At 51.7% G+C, this 16868-nt stretch overlaps 1 protein-coding gene across 1 annotated transcript in view; it reads left to right on the top strand.

Moving 5' to 3' along the window:
* The window catches only part of CACNA1H (calcium voltage-gated channel subunit alpha1 H), a 120566-nt gene that overhangs the window by 81598 nt on the left and 22100 nt on the right, over positions 1 to 16868 (top strand). Inside the window, exons 20-26 of the mRNA XM_059861794.1 lie at positions 1202 to 1328; positions 1649 to 1774; positions 2266 to 2355; positions 3099 to 3291; positions 12703 to 12854; positions 15369 to 15478; positions 16192 to 16325. Coding sequence (XP_059717777.1) covers positions 1202 to 1328; positions 1649 to 1774; positions 2266 to 2355; positions 3099 to 3291; positions 12703 to 12854; positions 15369 to 15478; positions 16192 to 16325 — 932 coding nt within the window. The remainder of the gene's footprint in view (positions 1 to 1201; positions 1329 to 1648; positions 1775 to 2265; positions 2356 to 3098; positions 3292 to 12702; positions 12855 to 15368; positions 15479 to 16191; positions 16326 to 16868) is intronic.

Raw genomic sequence — 16868 nt, 5'->3', positions numbered from 1 at the left:
AGTGATAGGAAGAGGGAATCTTTTAGACCACAAGAACAACAGCTCTTTGTGTTCTGTGCCACCTTAGTGACCAGGAAATCAGTGTTTCTGGCTCCTTGCTGTTGTGCTGGTGGCACCAGTATCCCCTGGCAGTGCTGGACACCCTGGACAAGTCACCATGTGTGACCCACAGGAGTGGGAACAGGATTCAGGGCACGGGCAGTTCATGAGGAAAGGGGAGGGGGAAAGAGGGAATGGGTTTTTGAGAATAACTAGGCCAGATCCTATGAATAGAAAGGAATTCATCACCTCTCACCACAGCCTCACTGAGCACAGGATGGCTCCAGGGACCACTCCTAACACTTTGGAGGTGCAGTTCAGTCTCCACATGATTCCTCTCAAACAAGACCCTGTGGAAATGCTGCAGCACAAAAGGCTTTTCTCTGGGCTTGGCAGGCATAAGGCATCACTGGCCGTGTGAGCTGCTGCTCCCTGCAAGGACTCACCCTCCACAAGCCCATCCTAAAAACAACTGTGATGTTTTTCAGGCAAAACTCCCACCTGGCCCTTCCCAGGAAAGCTTGGCTTGGGCTGGTTCCACTGCCACATCCCCAGGGCAGGGCAGGGCATGCCCCAGGCTCTCCTCCAGGAAAGCAACACCCCTGCTCCTCCCAGCTCCCCAAACCTGCCCCAGAGCACACCAGGAATCTGCTTCCCAGCAGGACTGACCCTCTGGCTGTGGAGCTGCTGATCACAGGCTCCTGTTAGCTAAGAGCCAGCTCAGGAACTAATTAGGAAACAAATTGGAATTACTCTGTTTGGAAAGTTGTCATGGCCACTACTGCAGGAGGAGCACCAGACGTGCTCTCCAGGCCCACTGGGAAGATGTTCACGTGTTGGGAGAGGAAAGAGGGTCCTGCCTGTGTCCCTGGGCTGGGATCAGAGCCCTTGGAGGGATCAGGCTCCTGGAGTGAGGTGCAAACCTCCCACAGTGGGAGCTCTGTGATGCGCTGCCCACAGGGAGTCTCCCCTCCTCACTCTGCCCAGCTGTCACTGTTTGAATTCCATCTGATGGGATTGGGAATGTTCTGGTTGTCTGAAGAACTCCCTGCCTGCAGGAAGAGGAGGGTTGGGTCAGCCCCAGGGAGCAGAGAAGCAGCTGGGTGATAACAGGACATACATAAAAATTAAAAGTTTCATTGCCTTGTGGTTTTTTTTCCAGAGTCATCAGCAGAGCCCCAGGTCTGAAGCTGGTGGTGGAAACCTTGATCTCTTCCTTGAGGCCTATTGGGAATATTGTTCTCATCTGCTGTGCTTTCTTCATCATCTTTGGGATTTTAGGGGTCCAGGTAAAGCGTTTCCCTCCCCTGTAAGTGACTGCTGCACAAGAGAAGCTGCTTTTCTCACAAGCTGGGGTTGAGGTGGAAATAATGAGCTGAAATGCCTCCAAAGGAAGATTTCAGTTTGGGAAGAAGAGCCAGGCTTTAGGAGAAATGATCCAGGGTGGGGTTGGCAGCTGCTCCCAGCAAGGATCTCAGGATTAGGAGAACAGACAGACCTCCCTGATGAACTCTGCTGCAGGAATGAAAGATAAATCACAGAACAGACTTTGCAAAGCTGCTTATTTTTTGCCTTTTTTTTTTTTTTTAATTTGTGTTCTCAAATGCAGCTTTTTAAAGGCAAGTTCTACTACTGTGATGGCCCTGATGTCAAAAACATCACCACAAAGGCTGACTGCACCAACGCTCACTACAAATGGGTCCGGAGGAAGTACAACTTTGACAACTTGGGGCAGGTAAAGTCCTCCCTGCAGGGGATTTCTGTGCCAGCTTTTCATGGATGGGCACTTGAAATGTGTGGCTTCAGGAGGGCGTGGAGCCTCCATCATAGGACGTTTCCAAAATTGATGTTGCAGTCATCTGTCAGTGGGGTCATATTTGCACTCGGTGATCTTTGAGGGCTTTTCCATCCTTGGTCATTCTATGACTGTATCTGGAAATCTCTGTCTTTTACCCTAAATGTGTAAATATGGATCAGATCAACCCTTGATCTCTTGCTATGGTCGTACAATTCCTTGGTTTTAGGAGAACTGTCCTAAAGCCACTGCTTTGGGATGCCATCCCTCAACTGCCCCTTTTATTCTGCAGATTCCTTCCCTGTTCTGTTTGCAAATGAAGAAAATGAAGTGCTTTACATGGCTGAAAGCAGGCCAGGCCATAGGGGGAGTTGGGAGCTCCTTCTCTGGGGACTGAAAGGCAGGACCAACCCCTTCTGTCCGTTTTGCAGGCCCTGATGTCCCTGTTTGTCCTCTCCTCCAAGGACGGCTGGGTGAACATCATGTACGACGGGCTGGATGCCGTGGGCATTGACCAACAGGTACATGTCCTGCAGAGCCCACCTGTGCTCCTCTCTCCAGCCTCAGGCCTGGGCACTCCAGGGTTCTTGAAATCCCAGGAAGCAGCAGAGCTGTAGAACCTCCTCGAGGTTCCTTTTGCTCACTGAGCTGCCAGTTTTCCATTTTTTGGAGTTGCTTTCCCATGGCTGCTTCCCATGTAGGACAAGCTCCGGCGTGTCCTGCATCAGGGGATGTAGAATGAATTAGAATGAGGGTGCTTGAGGATGGGAAACCACCAGGAATGTTGTGGGAAAGGCATTCAGTTTGAGAGTTTCGTGGCATTTTCCATGGGAAGTCGAGTCTGGCATGAGTAGGACCCACCCAGAGCCACAGTAACACTTTGGACTTCATTTCCCCCACTTCTGAAGATCTGGTAACAACTGAGAAACATTAAGCAGGAGCCCACTTCTGAAAAAATTAAAAATCTGGAGCCTATCTTTAGCTGAAACAGTCTTGCTGGTGGGATGCTGCTCATCCACCGAGATTTAGCTGAAGCTGTGGGCAATAAATACCGAAATAATCAAATCCCGTGAGGCAGTTTTGGGTGGGTTTTGCACCAAACAGCAAAATTTTAGTCAGTGAGAAGGTGAATGAGAGGAAAATACTTGGGGAAAATCCTCCTCCCAATCCTCCCCTCCTCCCCACACAACTTGCTGCTCCAAAAAAACTGACTCAACCCACCCGCTCTGTGCCGCTTCTCCCTCGTTTTTCCCTCCCCTCCCAGCCCATCCAGAACCACAACCCTTGGATGCTGCTCTACTTCATCTCCTTCCTGCTCATCGTCAGCTTCTTCGTGCTCAACATGTTCGTGGGGGTGGTGGTGGAGAACTTCCACAAGTGCCGGCAGCACCAGGAGGCGGAGGAGGCGCGGCGCCGGGAGGAGAAGCGGCTGCGGCGCCTGGAGAAAAAGCGCAGGAGTAAGGAGATGTACCTGTCTGGTCGGTAGAGTGCCTTACAAACCAAAATCTTTCTGAGCCCTGCCTGCTCCCAAAGCGAGATTTCCTTTTAGTTTGGGGGTTTTTGTTGTTGTTGGGGTTCACGAGGTTGCGTTGCTTCGTTACCGCTGTGGCGGTGCCTTAAGGCTCGGGCTGGTGACACCTTGGGAGTGTCCTGGTGGGAGAGGTCACCTTCTCACCTGGCTGGGGGGAAAATGCTCCTCCAGCAGAGTCCTCCCTGCAAGGCCATGCTGTCCCAAGCACCGAGGGACACGGGGGTGAGCTGATTCTCCCCCTGTGCCTGGAGGCCTCTCTGAGGCTCCCCCGTGCCTTAACGCGCCGTCTGCATCTGAGGATGGTGGTGGGGATTCTTTCATTTGGGGATTCTTTCCTCTGCTGAAGCAGTGCTGATGCTGTTTGGGAGTCCTGGAGCATGGCCCCGCATGCCACAGACACTGCATGGGGGCATGGACAGAGCCTGGGGACAGCAGGGAGCCCCAGGGTGGGGCTGCAGGGAGAATCCTCTTGGGAACGTGTCCATGACAGGAGATGCTCGTCCCATTCCAGGCTGGGACTCAGTCCTGGGACTCATTTTGTCCTTGGAACACTGGCCAGGGGCAGGGCCATTAGCCAAACAAGGCCTTTAGCCAAGATTTCCTCCTCAGTGGATCTCATGGGGACCATCAAACCCCAAAACCTGAGCCTGTGCTCCTCTCCTGCCCCAAAGCTGCCCATTCCCACCTCCCCCAGGCAGGCTGCACCTGCGAGGGTATTCCCAGGAAATCTGCCAGGAAAGCAGCCCCAGCTTTCCCAGAAGTTCCAGTGAGCAGGGAGAGCCTGCCAGGCATTTTTGAGGAGTGAGCAAACCTGGCTTGGCCACTGGGATCAAAGCTGAGCTTAGTCAGAGGTAAGGCTGAGCTTTCCTGGCCCTGTTTGCTTGCAGCAGTGCTGTGACTCTGCCTGGCCATGTCATCTCCTGGAAGGACCAAACATTGTGACAAATTGCTTGTGTCCCACACATCAAGCCATGGATTTCCCATTCCCAGCTGGAAAAGCAGCCCAGCTCCAAGGACACGGCACAGGCTGTGCTGGGAGAAAGCCCATCCCATTCCCTGCCTCCCTCCAGGCCTGGGGCAGGAGCTGTGTCCCTCAGAGCCCCCCTCCTGCTCCCCTGGGGCCCCTTGGTAGAGCCAGGGGACACCTCAGCACTCATGGTGGCACTGCTGTCCCCACAGGACCTTAGTGACACCACAGGGAGGGCCAAGCCCTTTTGATTTTAGCCAGTTGTGAGCTCAGTGCCTGGCTCAAAATGAAATCCAGCTCAGACACTGAGTCTCTCCAGAGATTTCCAAGAGTTCAAATGCAATTTCCTTCCCCGTTTCCCATTTAGCTTTGGGAGTGTGAGGGTGGAAATACTGAAGGCAGCATTTCCAGCACAGGGAGGAGAATCAGTTTTAGGGTCCCAGGGGTCCTCCTTGTGCAGCTTCTACCCCAGTGTCCTGACCTAAAAGACATTCAGATAAACTCAAAGTTTATATGACATTTAAAAAAAAAAGGCAATTTTAAGCATCCTTTGAGAGAACAGGGGCACAGGTATGGAGGCACAGCTCAGCTCTGATTAGGAAATAAATCTTATTAAAGCCTGGCTGTGACTCCACAGCTCAGACACAGAAAGAGCCAGTCCCTGTCAAAGTGATGGACACTGTGACATTGTCCCTCTTTATCCACCACCTCCAAGGAGCTATTTCAGCCCAGCCATGGCACAGATGAGGCTTGTAACATTTCATGGAGAGCACACAGGGAGGAGGACAGATTTCTGGAAGGGGATCAAGTCAATAGAGCAGCTGAGAAGTGAAACATTTGGCCATGTGCTGGGCTTCCAGAAGGTTCCCTGAAAATGTCTGGCTCTACCTGCAAGGACAGCTTGGCATCCAAAGTGGAGCTGTTAACGAGGTGAACCCAAATATCTGCTGCACTTTTGGGAAATTGCTGTTTCCATTTCAAGGGATGTATTTTTGTTTCGGTTGGGAGGGGTTTGAACCTCCTGGGTGATTTAGGTGACTAATGGATTTGATAAAAAACCCGTGGCAGACTCAGAAAGATGTGAGCTGTGCCTGTGAGCAGCGTGTGTGTGCTCGTGGAGCTCTGGGATCTGCATGGTGGCAGCAGCTGGCAGCTTCCTCTGCTTCCCTGTGTCCCTTCCACTCCTTCCATGTGTCCCAGCACTCTGTGTCACCCCTGTGGAGCAGCCTGGTCACCCGAGGGAGAGGAGGGAGCAATGTAGGAAGGCTGGCAGAGATCCCTGCTTTTACCTCAGTCAGCATTCCCAGCGCTGGGCAGAGCAGGAGAGGAGGAAGAATTTGTGTTTTGACAGGAGGAAAATCCAGCCTAGGCCACAAATGCACCCTCTGGGCTTGCTGTCTGCCTGGCACCTTGTCTGTGTGTCCTGTCCCCTGTCTGTGATGTCCCTGGGGATGGAGGGCTGGGGGATCTGTCCCTTCCTGCACACACAAAAATGCACCACGGAGCTGTGGCAGGCTGGGAGTGGGATAAACCTCAGCTGGGTGATCCTGGGTGCCAGTCCCGGGCTGGATCCAGGATTTGGTGTCTGGCACAGGGATTGTTCCTGGGACACAGCCCTGGAATGGGATAAACCTCAGCTGGGTGATCCTGGGTGCCAGTCCCGGGCTGGATCCAGGATTTGGTGTCTGGCACAGGGATTGTTCTGTGGAAAATACAACTCTGGGAATAGGATAAACCTCAGCTGGGTGATCTGGGTGCCAGTCCCAGGCTGGATCCAGGATTTGGTGTCTGGCACAGGGATTGTTCCTGGGACACAGCCCTGGAATGGGATAAACCTCAGCTGGGTGATCCTGGGTGCCAGTCCCAGGCTGGATCCAGGATTTGGTGTCTGGCACAGGGATTGTTCCTGGGACACAGCCCTGGAATGGGATAAACCTCAGCTGGGTGATCCTGGGTGCCAATCCCAGGCTGGATCCAGGATTTGGTGTCTGGCACAGGGATTGTTCCTGGGACACAGCCCTGGAATGGGATAAACCTCAGCTGGGTGATCCTGGGTGCCAATCCCAGGCTGGATCCAGGATTTGCTGTCTGGGAACACAGCAGAGGGAATGTTTCATGGAGAACACAGCCCTGGAATGGGTTAAACCTCAGCTGAGTGGTCCTAGGCACCAATCCCAGGCTGGATCCAGGATTTGCTGTCTGGGAACACAGCAGAGGGAATGTTTCATGGAGAACACAGCCCTGGAATGGGTTAAACCTCAGCTGAGTGATCCTAGGCACCAATCCCAGGCTGGATCCAGGATCTGGAGCTCAGCAGAGGGATTGCTCCACGGAGGACTCAGCCCTGCAGCAGGACCCTGCTCCTTCTCAGGTGGGATGGGGAGTCATCACCTGCTTTGGGGTGATTTTTCAGCAGAATGGTTCCTCTGAGCCCAATTCTGTGCTGTCACCACCTCAGATCTTTCCAAATCATTTCTTCTTTCCCATCTGAGGGCCACTTTGCTGCAGGGATTGGCAGCAGGTTCACTCTGCTCAAGGAGAGCAGAGGGCAGGGGGTGAGCACACTGAGAAATGCATTTGATGTGGTTTTAAAGGCAGAACTGCTCAGTGAACTTTTTTATGTGAAGGGAAAAAAAAAAAAAAAATCAAGATAAACCAGAATATTTTTCCTGACGCTGTCCCTGCTCCATCCATTCCATCCAAGGGTAATTTAACAACCCTGCTGCTCTCAGCCTTTTAATGAGCTTCTCAGAAGACACAGACCCAGAGCAGCCTCCCCAGGCTGAAGGTTTGCATTAAAAACACGTGGAGCAGCTTGGTCTGCTCTGCCTGTGGGATCCAAAGCCAGCCCTCCTGGATCTGCCTGTGGGATCCATCCCAGCCCTCCTGGATCTGCCTGAGGGATCCATCCCAGCCCTCCTGGATCTGCCTGTGGGATCCATCCCAGCCCTCCTGGATCTGCCTGTGGGATCCATCCCAGCCCTCCTGGATCTGCCTGTGGGATCCATCCCAGCCCTCCTGGATCTGCCTGTGGGATCCATCCCAGCCCTCCTGGATCTGCCTGTGGGATCCATCCCAGCCCTCCTGGATCTGCCTGTGGGATCCGTCCCAGCCCTCCTGGATCTGCCTGTGGGATCCATCCCAGCCCTCCTGGATCTGCCTGTCAGCTCAGCCCTGGCCTCAGGGGCTGCAGGAGGGTCTGGGTGACACTGGGGGCTGAAAGCAGAGCAGGGAAAGCTGGGAAAGCTGGAAATCCCAGCTCTAGCTGGGAGCAGGCTGCCTTTCAGTGGTGTCCCTTCAGGATGACCCCAAAAACTGAGAATTCAGAAATACTTTTTCCTGATTTCGGGTCTGTGAGAGGAGAGTGGCCACTAATCTGCTCCTCTGAGGCTTTTCCCACCAGAGCTGGGAGTTGTGGAAGGATGGGGGAAATTTTAAGCCCCAGCAGAGGTGCCTTTCAAAGCAGGGACTGCAAACCTTTCTCTAGAGGGTGGCACGTGGTGATGTTTGAATTTAAACACCCTCTCAGTGCCACATCCAGCAGAACCCCTTGAGCTGGAGCTACAGTTTTGGGTGCTGTATCCCTGAGGGTTCAGAGTTTCCAAGCAGGGAATTCTCCAACCCTGCTGCTGTTTTTTCCAGGCAGCTGCAGGTACAGAGCTGCTCTGTTCCAGGCATGAATAACCCCATTAGGGCTTTCTAATGTTTCGTGCAGAGCATTGTAATGGAGGAGCTGGAGCTGGGAATTGTAATGCCAACTAAAAATGCTTTTAAGCCAGGGGAGGACGGGGCTTCATTAATTTCCATGTCAGCAGAACCACAAGCAAAGTGGAAATACTCTGCAGAGAGGTGAGATTCAAGTATTAGCCAGCATCTAAAAGCAGGGGGATGGAGGAAAGGCTGGGATTTTCCTTTTTTCATCTGTTTGATGGTTGCTTTTTTTCCCCTCCTGCACTTCCACCAGTTCAAACCAGCAGCTGAAGGGAAACTTGTCTGTGTCTGATGGAGAGAGAGCATTTACAGAGCACACAGTGCCAGGGCAATGGGAATGCATTCCCACTTCCAGAGGGTTCTGGGGTACTGGGGATGAATTCCTCCCTGGGAGGGTGGAAAAGGCTGGGATGGAATTCCCAGAGAAGCTGGGGCTGCCCCTGGATCCCTGGAAGTGTCCAAGGGCAGGCTGGGATGGTGGAAGGGGTGGAATGGGATGGGCTATAAGGTCCCTTCCAACCCAAACCATCCTGGAATTCCATGAAAATGGACAAAAACCTACAAGAACCCCAAGGTGCCCAGGCAGGATGGGGCTTGGAGCAGCCTGGGACAGTGGAAGGTGTCCCTGCCATGGCAGGGGTGGCACTGGATGGGCTTTGAGGTCCCTCCCACCCCAAACCATTCCATGATGACAGAAATCTGCCAGCTGGCTGGTGGGAGTCTCATCCCAAGCCCCATCCTCCCAGCGAGCCCAAGGCACAGGCTGTGTTTTCCCTGCTGGGGTCCCCTGGTGGCTGTGCCCACATCCCGTGGAGCAGAGTCCTCCTGTGCCAGCAGCAGTGGGGGTGTGCAGTGAACCCTCAGCACGATCTGGGGGCTTAAAATCCCCTCTAAGAGTTAAAACTGTGAACTGGGAGGAGCCCAGAGCTCTTTGCTGTGCTGCCAACTGAGGTAAAACTTCCTGAAGGGCTTGGGAATGCCCAGAGCTGTGGAGCCCTGGAGCTCTGCCTGTCCTGCCAGAGCTGTGGGGGGCTGCTCTCCTCTGCTCCCACCCTGCTGCAGCCCCTCAGCCTTCCTGGGCTCACTGAGCCTGCCCTGGCTGCTGGGGCACGTCCCTGGGCACATCCCTGGGCACGTCCCTGGGCACATTCCTGCTCCCTCCAGGCACATCCTGGCTCCTTGGGCACATTCCTGGGTTCATCCCAGCTCCCTCCAGGCACATTACTGCTCTCCCTGGGCACATCCCTGGGCACATCCCTGGGCACATCCCTGCCCTCTCCAGGCACATCCCTGGGCACATCCCTGCCCTCTCCAGGCACATCCCTGGGCACATCCCTGCCCTCTCCAGGCACATCCCAGCTCCCTCTGCCAGCCTGGCACGGGCAGCATCTCCTGGAGTGGATGTTGCATGGGGTCCCCCCGAGCATGGCCCTGCTGCATGTGGTTGTTGTCACCTCTGTCACCTCCATGCCAGCTCTCCTTGGATGTTTCCCCCCTGCTGGAGTTCCTTCCCTGTCCCCTGCTCTGCCTGTGGGCTGTGTGCATCCCAAAGGAGCCAGGCTTCACCTGCAGCTCCCTCGGGTTAAGCCTGTCCTAAGTTTTCCCAGCAGGAATTTGGGCAGGGCTGAGAGAGACCTGTGGGACCCCTCTGTGCTGGAGGACAGAGCCACCTCTGGCTCTGCTGCTTCCTCCTTGGTTTTTTTCCTCTCCTGCCCATGGGCAGAAGGAGCTCTGATGCTGCCAGGGAATTCAGGAGGTTTTCAGCTCAGTGCCTGACAGTGGAAAATGTCTCCTTGTGAGACTCCTTTTGTAATGAGTGGATAAAACAGAATCAACACCTGATCTTTTGCTGAACAGTGAATAAATCAGGCATTTGGGCAGGTGAGGGGTGGTTAAAACCACCTGCAACCTCTTTTCCTTATGTGCTGCCAGCCCATCCCTGCTCATCTCCTGGAATCCATTAATCAGCCATTCACCATTAATAAATTGTCCCTTGATATAACATTTAACTGTTAAAAGTATTCTCAGACCTCCCAAGGAGTTATCTGCACTCCCAAGAAGACATTTCCCTAAAAATAATTTTTAAAAAAGGACAGGGATGTTGTAATCCTGAAAACACATGAAAGCACATTGTGCAGGCTGAAATAAATATTATACTGCAATGTTTTTATTATTATTTTTCAGGCAGGCTGAGCTCAGTAGCACAGACAGCCCCAGCAGTCCAAGATGACTTGTAGGATTAAGGCACATGAAAGCAACAGGAAAAAAAAATGTATTCAAAAACAACTCTGGTTGCTTTCATCTTGTTTTTCCACACCCCTCAGCAGAGCAAAAAAAAAGCCTTGGTGACCCTGGTCAGAAGGAAATGTTTTTCAAATGCCTCCACTGTACTTTTAACTACCAGGAAAAAAAAAATGTAGTTGAAAGAGAGCTGCAGATTCTGTTTCCCTTTATCCAATTAATTTTAAGGGTTTGGATTCTGATCTGGCATCAGTTGTACCAAAAAAAAAAAAACCAATAAAACTCCCACATTTCAAGAGTCCTTCCATCTGAAAGGTATTAGCAGGATGAGAGGAGTGGGAGATGGATTTCAGGAGGGCACTGAGTGCTTCTGAACTGGTTTTTTCCTCCCTACTGTCAAGGTGAAGTAACTTTTTCTGAGCTCTTCATGCATTAAAAGCTGAATTTGCTGAAATATTTGCAAAATCCCCTCTCTGTGAGGAACAATCCTGCTCTGACTTGGTGTGACCTCAGTGTCTCTTCCACTTGTGAAATCCACAGTAATGCTGCCTTGGCCTTGTGTAAACTCAGAATATTTACATTGCTCACTTTGAAAGGAATTTGAGTGCCACAGGCATCCCCGTGGTCACACTCTCAGTGCAGAGAGGCACAGGCAGTAAATGCACTCCTGGGGTCCAAACACTCTCCTTGGAACACTCCCAGCACTTTGGTCACAGGCAGAAGTTTCCACATTTGAAGAGGAAAAAAAGGAGGAATCCCAGCCAGAGGCAGAGATATAAAACTCATGTGAATGGTTTTAGGTGCAGCCGTGCCCTGAGCCCCAGATATATTGTTTAATTATCTATTTTATAAAAGGAAATTTGTATTTCTTTTTCCAGAGGAGCCTGTGCTGGCTGTCCTGGCAGAGCCGAGTGCTCTGTGGCTGTGTCCTGAGTGCTCCCATCCCTCAGGAATGCCCTGCTGCTTTTCCTTAGGCCTTCCAAAGGCCCCCAAAACCCTCTGGAGCTCGGGGCACGTTCTCCTCCCACCAGGGACACTGCTGGCAGCTGCAGGGCTGGGAGAGATGAGTGCTGCCCCAGCTCTGCCCTCGCCTGCAGCTGCAGCTCTGCTGCGTTTGGAGCTTTTCCCTGGCTGGGGTCCTGTGTCCGTCCTGCTCCTCCTGCTGCCCACGCCAGGAGGGGACAGGGGCACCCCGGGAAGGACCTGGCTGGCAGCAGAGCCTGCTGATCCCAAAAACCCCGCCCGGGCTGGGGTGGGAGGCAGATCACACAGGGATCACTCAGGAATCAATCAGGGATCAATCGGGGATCAATCAGGAATCATTCAGGAATCGCAGGAATTACACACAAATCAATCAGGGATCACACTGGGATGGCTCAGGGATCACTCAGAATTACTCAGGGATCACAGGAATCACTCAGGAATTACACAGGGATTACTCAGGGACCACACAGGAATTACACAGGGATCACTGAAGGATCACACAGGAATCACTCAGGGATCAGTCTGGGAGCACACAGAGATCCCACAGGGATCACTCAGGAATCACTCAGGAATCATTCAGGGATCATACAGGGATCACTCAGAGATCCCACAGGGATCACTCAGGAATCACTCAGGAATCATTCAGAGATCACACAGGGATCACTCAGGGACCACACAGGAACCATTCAAGGATCCCACAGGGATCACACAGAGATCCCACAGGGATCACTCAGGAATCATTCAGGGATCATTCAGGGATCACACAGGGATCATTCAGAGATCACTCAGGGATCACTCAGAGATAACACAGGAACCATTCAAGGATCCCACAGGGATCACTCAGGAATCATTCAGGGATCACACAGGAATCCTTCAGAGATCACACAGGGATCACTCAGGGATCACTCAGGGATAACACAGGAACCATTCAAGGATCCCACAGGGATCACACAGAGATCCCACAGGGATCACTCAGGAATCATTCAGGGATCACACAGGAATCATTCAGAGATCACACAGGGATCACTCAGGGATCACTCAGGGATAACACAGGAACCATTCAAGGATCCCACAGGGATCACACAGAGATCCCACAGGGATCACTCAGGAATCATTCAGGGATCACACAGGGATCTCTCAGGGATCACTCAGGGATCACTCAGGGATAACACAGGAACCATTCAAGGATCCCACAGGGATCACACAGAGATCCCACAGGGATCACTCAGGAATCATTCAGGGATCACACAGGGATCTCTCAGGGATCACTCAGGGATAACACGGGAATCATTCAAGGATCCCTCAGGGATCACTCAGGGATCCCACAGGGATCACTCAGCCCCTTCCCACCTTTGCTCTCCACCCCATGTCCAGCTGGGAGGTGACGCCCCGGCCCCGTGCTGGTGGCTCAGGGCTGTCCCCGTGTCCCCACAGAAGCCCAGCGCAGGCCCTACTACGCCGACTACTCGCCGGCCAGGAGGTCCATCCACAGCCTGTGCACCAGCCACTACCTCGACCTCTTCATCACCTTCATCATCGGCGTCAACGTCATCACCATGTCCATGGAGCACTACAACCAGCCCAAGGTAGGAGCTGCCCCAGCAGGGCTGCCCCGGGAGGAAACGGACCATGGGGACACTCCCTGTGGTGTTATGGGTTTGGATTTTATGTTTTTCATGTATTTGTAATGTAATTTGCAGTTCCTTAGTGTGTAACTCTAGTGTAGCACTACAACCAGCCCAAGGTAGGAGCTGCCCCAGCAGGGCTGCCCTGGGAGGAAATGGGCCATGGGGACACTCCCTGTGGTGTTATGGGTTTGGATTTTATGTTTTTCATGTATTTGTAATGTAATTTGCAGTTCTTTAGTGTGTAACTCTAGTGTAGCACTACAACCAGCCCAAGGTAGGAGCTGCCCCAGCAGGGCTGCCCCGGGAGGAAACGGGCCATGGGGACACTCCCTGTGGTGTTATGGGTTTGGATTTTATGTTTTTCATGTATTTGTAATGTAATTTGCAGTTCTTTAGTGTGTAACTCTAAGCTCCATGTGCAGTGGGAGCTGCTGCTCTCCCATTTTGGGCACACACAACCATTCCTCTCCAGGCCTGGCAATCAAGGACACCTCACTGGCTCAGGCCCCAGAAATGTCAACAAAAGTGAGTTGGGGGCAGCAAACTTGAGGAAAATTACTTGATTACCTGAAGCTGTAATTGGCAGATTAACCCCCAATATGCAAATGGCCCAAACTTATAAAAGTGTGAAAACCCCTGACCCGTGGTCCAATTTTGGGTGCAGCCTTTGTCCGCCCTAAATGTACCTGAAGGCCCTTCAATCAGCAGAAACACTTTTTATCCCCCAGTTTTGTCCAGCCTCTGGTTTTAGGCAGTCCCAAGAAGGATCCCCAGTTTTTGGGGAGCCTCAGCATTCTGGTCCAGCTCTGCCATTTGGGAGTCACTGCCTCAGGCAAAACCTCCATCTCCCTGCCTTGGGTAAAACCCCAGCTAATGGAGAGTGAATTCAGCTTTCACCAGGAAAAGACCAATCTAAATATTTCCTGCCCTGATCCCAAACCTGACTGAGCCTCACACTGGAAAACAGTCCAGAGTTTTAGAACATTCCATTAACAGATAGAAACTCGGACTTACAGCATGCAGAGCGTTTCTTTTCCTCAATGAATTCTGAATAAGCCAAATTTAAAAGTGCAATCCTCACTTTTTTATTGTATTATAAAATCATTCTCCCCTCAGAACGCCTTTGACAGAAATCATAGGGGCTTATAGATAAATTTATATCAATTTATACATTTTCCATCCATAAATTTTCCATTTCGTTATCACTTATGAAGCTCTGGCTCAGCATTTACTTTTCCAGCATTCCATGGTAACCTGCAAATGCCTCCTGGATGCTGAGCCAGAGGGCAGCGTGTGTGTGTGTTTTACACCAGGGTAATTCCATGGAAATGCTGTTTATCCAGGTTAGGTTTTATTTACTCTTGGTTTACGTTCACTTAACACAGAGTTGTAAATCCAAACGCAAACGGTCACAAGCGATGGCAGAAGTCAGGCTCGGGCTTTGGATGGAACAGGAAATTGTCCTGTGTTTTTTAAGCTGCCATTTTATTTTAGGTACTGGTACAAAAATAAGGATTGTTGCCAACACCTAAGGAACTTCCAGCTCCCGTTCCCAAAAACCAGGGCATGGCCATGCCCTGGTGACCTCACTGTGTGTGGGGTCAGCAAAGCCAGGCATCACACAGAGGGGACAAAAAGAGCTTTCCTGTGCCCTGGGGTTTCCTGCAGCCTCCTCTGTCGCATTTATTTCCATTTTTGTCCGGTTTGATGGTCTCAATTCCCATTTTTTATTGGCAATTCCGAGTCCTGCTCTACACTGAACTAAACCCCCCTTCCCTCCCTCGTGTCCCCCAATCCCTCCCCACCCCAAGAGCTGCTCCCCCACCCCCCAGCTTGTCTATTTTAAGGCCCCACGAGATTCCTTTGCTATTGTTGGCCCCCAGCTCCAATGAAATCCATTATAAACACTCATCATCCCCCAGTATAAACACTGTGGATTCCTGACTTCCGAGGGCGGCTCCGGGGACAGCGGGAACGCTGCACCAAATATGGACACGCTTTGCCCAGCTCTGGAGATGTCCCATTTTTCAACAGGGAAAGGTTTCATCCATCTCCAAGGTTTATTTATTTTCCTCAGCTTTTTAAGCAAAGCCTTTGTCCCCAGGGCTGGAATCAAGGAATGATCCATCAAGGCTTTTCTTCTCCCCAGGGCTGGGCACTTCACACCAAGGAATCTTCAGGAGATGGGGAAGGGGGGAATTCTTTCCTGTCTGGCCCAGACTGAACAGTTTGTGCACTGAGCTTGAACCTGACATTTTTAGCAGAACTAATCTCAGTGCTTTGCAGGGTTTTGTTTGACTCAGGGGCTAAGCCTTTATTTGAGTTCTGACGGGTGATTTAGCGAGCTCCACGAGCCTTTATGACTTTATTCCTGAAATTTCTGTGCTCCTCTCACCCTGCTCCCTGCCAGCCCCTCCGTGGGGGTCTAGGAAGGGATAACTGGGCTGGCCTAACTGGGATCTGTCTTTGCAGTCCCTGGATGAAGCCCTCAAGTACTGCAACTACGTGTTCACCATTGTCTTTGTGTTCGAGGCACTGCTCAAGCTGGTGGCCTTTGGATTCCGGAGGTTCTTTAAGGACAGGTGAGAGCATCTTGGACCCCTGTGGATTTGGGATTCAGGGCTGCACTGACCCAGCTTCAGAGCCACATTCTGGGGAGATGCAGCACAAGGAGAGCCCAGGGCTGGCTCTCAGTGGGTGAGAACTGAAAATCCTGAGAGCTGCTGGCGGTGCTTTGCAGGAGGAATTCAGGAAATCTCCCCCAAATTCCAGGTGCATCTTTTCCCCCAGGATTTCCCTTTCCACCAGGCCTGAGCAGCTCAGCTTAGAGGTCAGAAACACTTCCCAGTCGCTTCCCAGATTTTGTGGCTCACAGGATGTCTGTGCCAGCTGCTCTGAGCTGGTTTTGTACCACCTAAAAATCACGGGCCCAGATGAGAATGAGGAGATGTGTGGGAAATAAATGTGTAGAAAATTTTAAAAACTTAACAGAAAGTTTATATAGTATACATTTGTATATAAACTTTGAGATAAGAAATAATGATTTAGAAATATTATAGAATAAGATAGATATTGCTGAGAGAAAAATAGAATTAAAAATAAGTTTTAAAGGGTGGTTTTATTAAAAAAACTAAATACTTTAGAGAAATAGAACTATAAGAGATACATTATATTAAAACTCAAATTTTAGATAATTAACTTAATCCGACAAAGATGCATTTGGGATTTGCTGGTGCCTGTTAATAAGATAAAAGATGTATAATTTGGATTGTGTTTGTCCTTCCTGCCTGTGTAGGTGGAACCAGCTGGACTTGGCCATAGTGCTGCTGTCCATTGTGGGGATCACTCTGGAGGAGATCGAGATGAACGCTGCCCTCCCCATCAACCCCACCATCATCCGCATCATGAGGGTGCTCAGGATAGCCAGGGGTGGGTCCTGCCCTGGGCCCTCCAGCCACCCCAGGAGATCCTTGGGATGTTTGTCCTTCCAGCCCTGCTGGTTCATTTCCAGTGGGGAAACATGGAATGGCAGCTCAGAGAGCACTTGGGGTTCCAGGGGGTTTCCATCTGGGCTTGGGTTCTGATTCCAGCCTGGGATCACTGAGCTTTAGTCCAGGTCCAGAGCAGGGTGGGAAGTGATGGCAGTCAGGGCTTGGGAGGATGCTCTTCACTGGTGAGGGGGCTCCCATCTTCCTGCCTGGGCACCTTGGGGTTCTTGTAGGTTTTTGTCCATTTTTATGGAATTCCAGGATGGTTTGGGTTGGAAGGGACCTTAAAGCCCATCCCATTCCACCCCTTCCACCACCCCAGCCTGGCCTTGGACACTTCCAGGGATCCAGGGGCAGCCACAGCTGCTCTGGGAATTCTATTTCAGCCCCTCCCCACCCTCCCAGGGAGGAATTCCTTCCCAAAATCCCAGAACCCTCTGGCAGTGGGAATGCATTCCCCCTGGGACTGACAGGGGGATGTTCA

This window comes from Haemorhous mexicanus, chromosome 17 (genome assembly GCF_027477595.1).
Source record: "Haemorhous mexicanus isolate bHaeMex1 chromosome 17, bHaeMex1.pri, whole genome shotgun sequence".
NCBI classification, from domain to species: domain Eukaryota; kingdom Metazoa; phylum Chordata; class Aves; order Passeriformes; family Fringillidae; genus Haemorhous; species Haemorhous mexicanus.
This window is presented reverse-complemented; position numbering and strand designations above follow the sequence as displayed.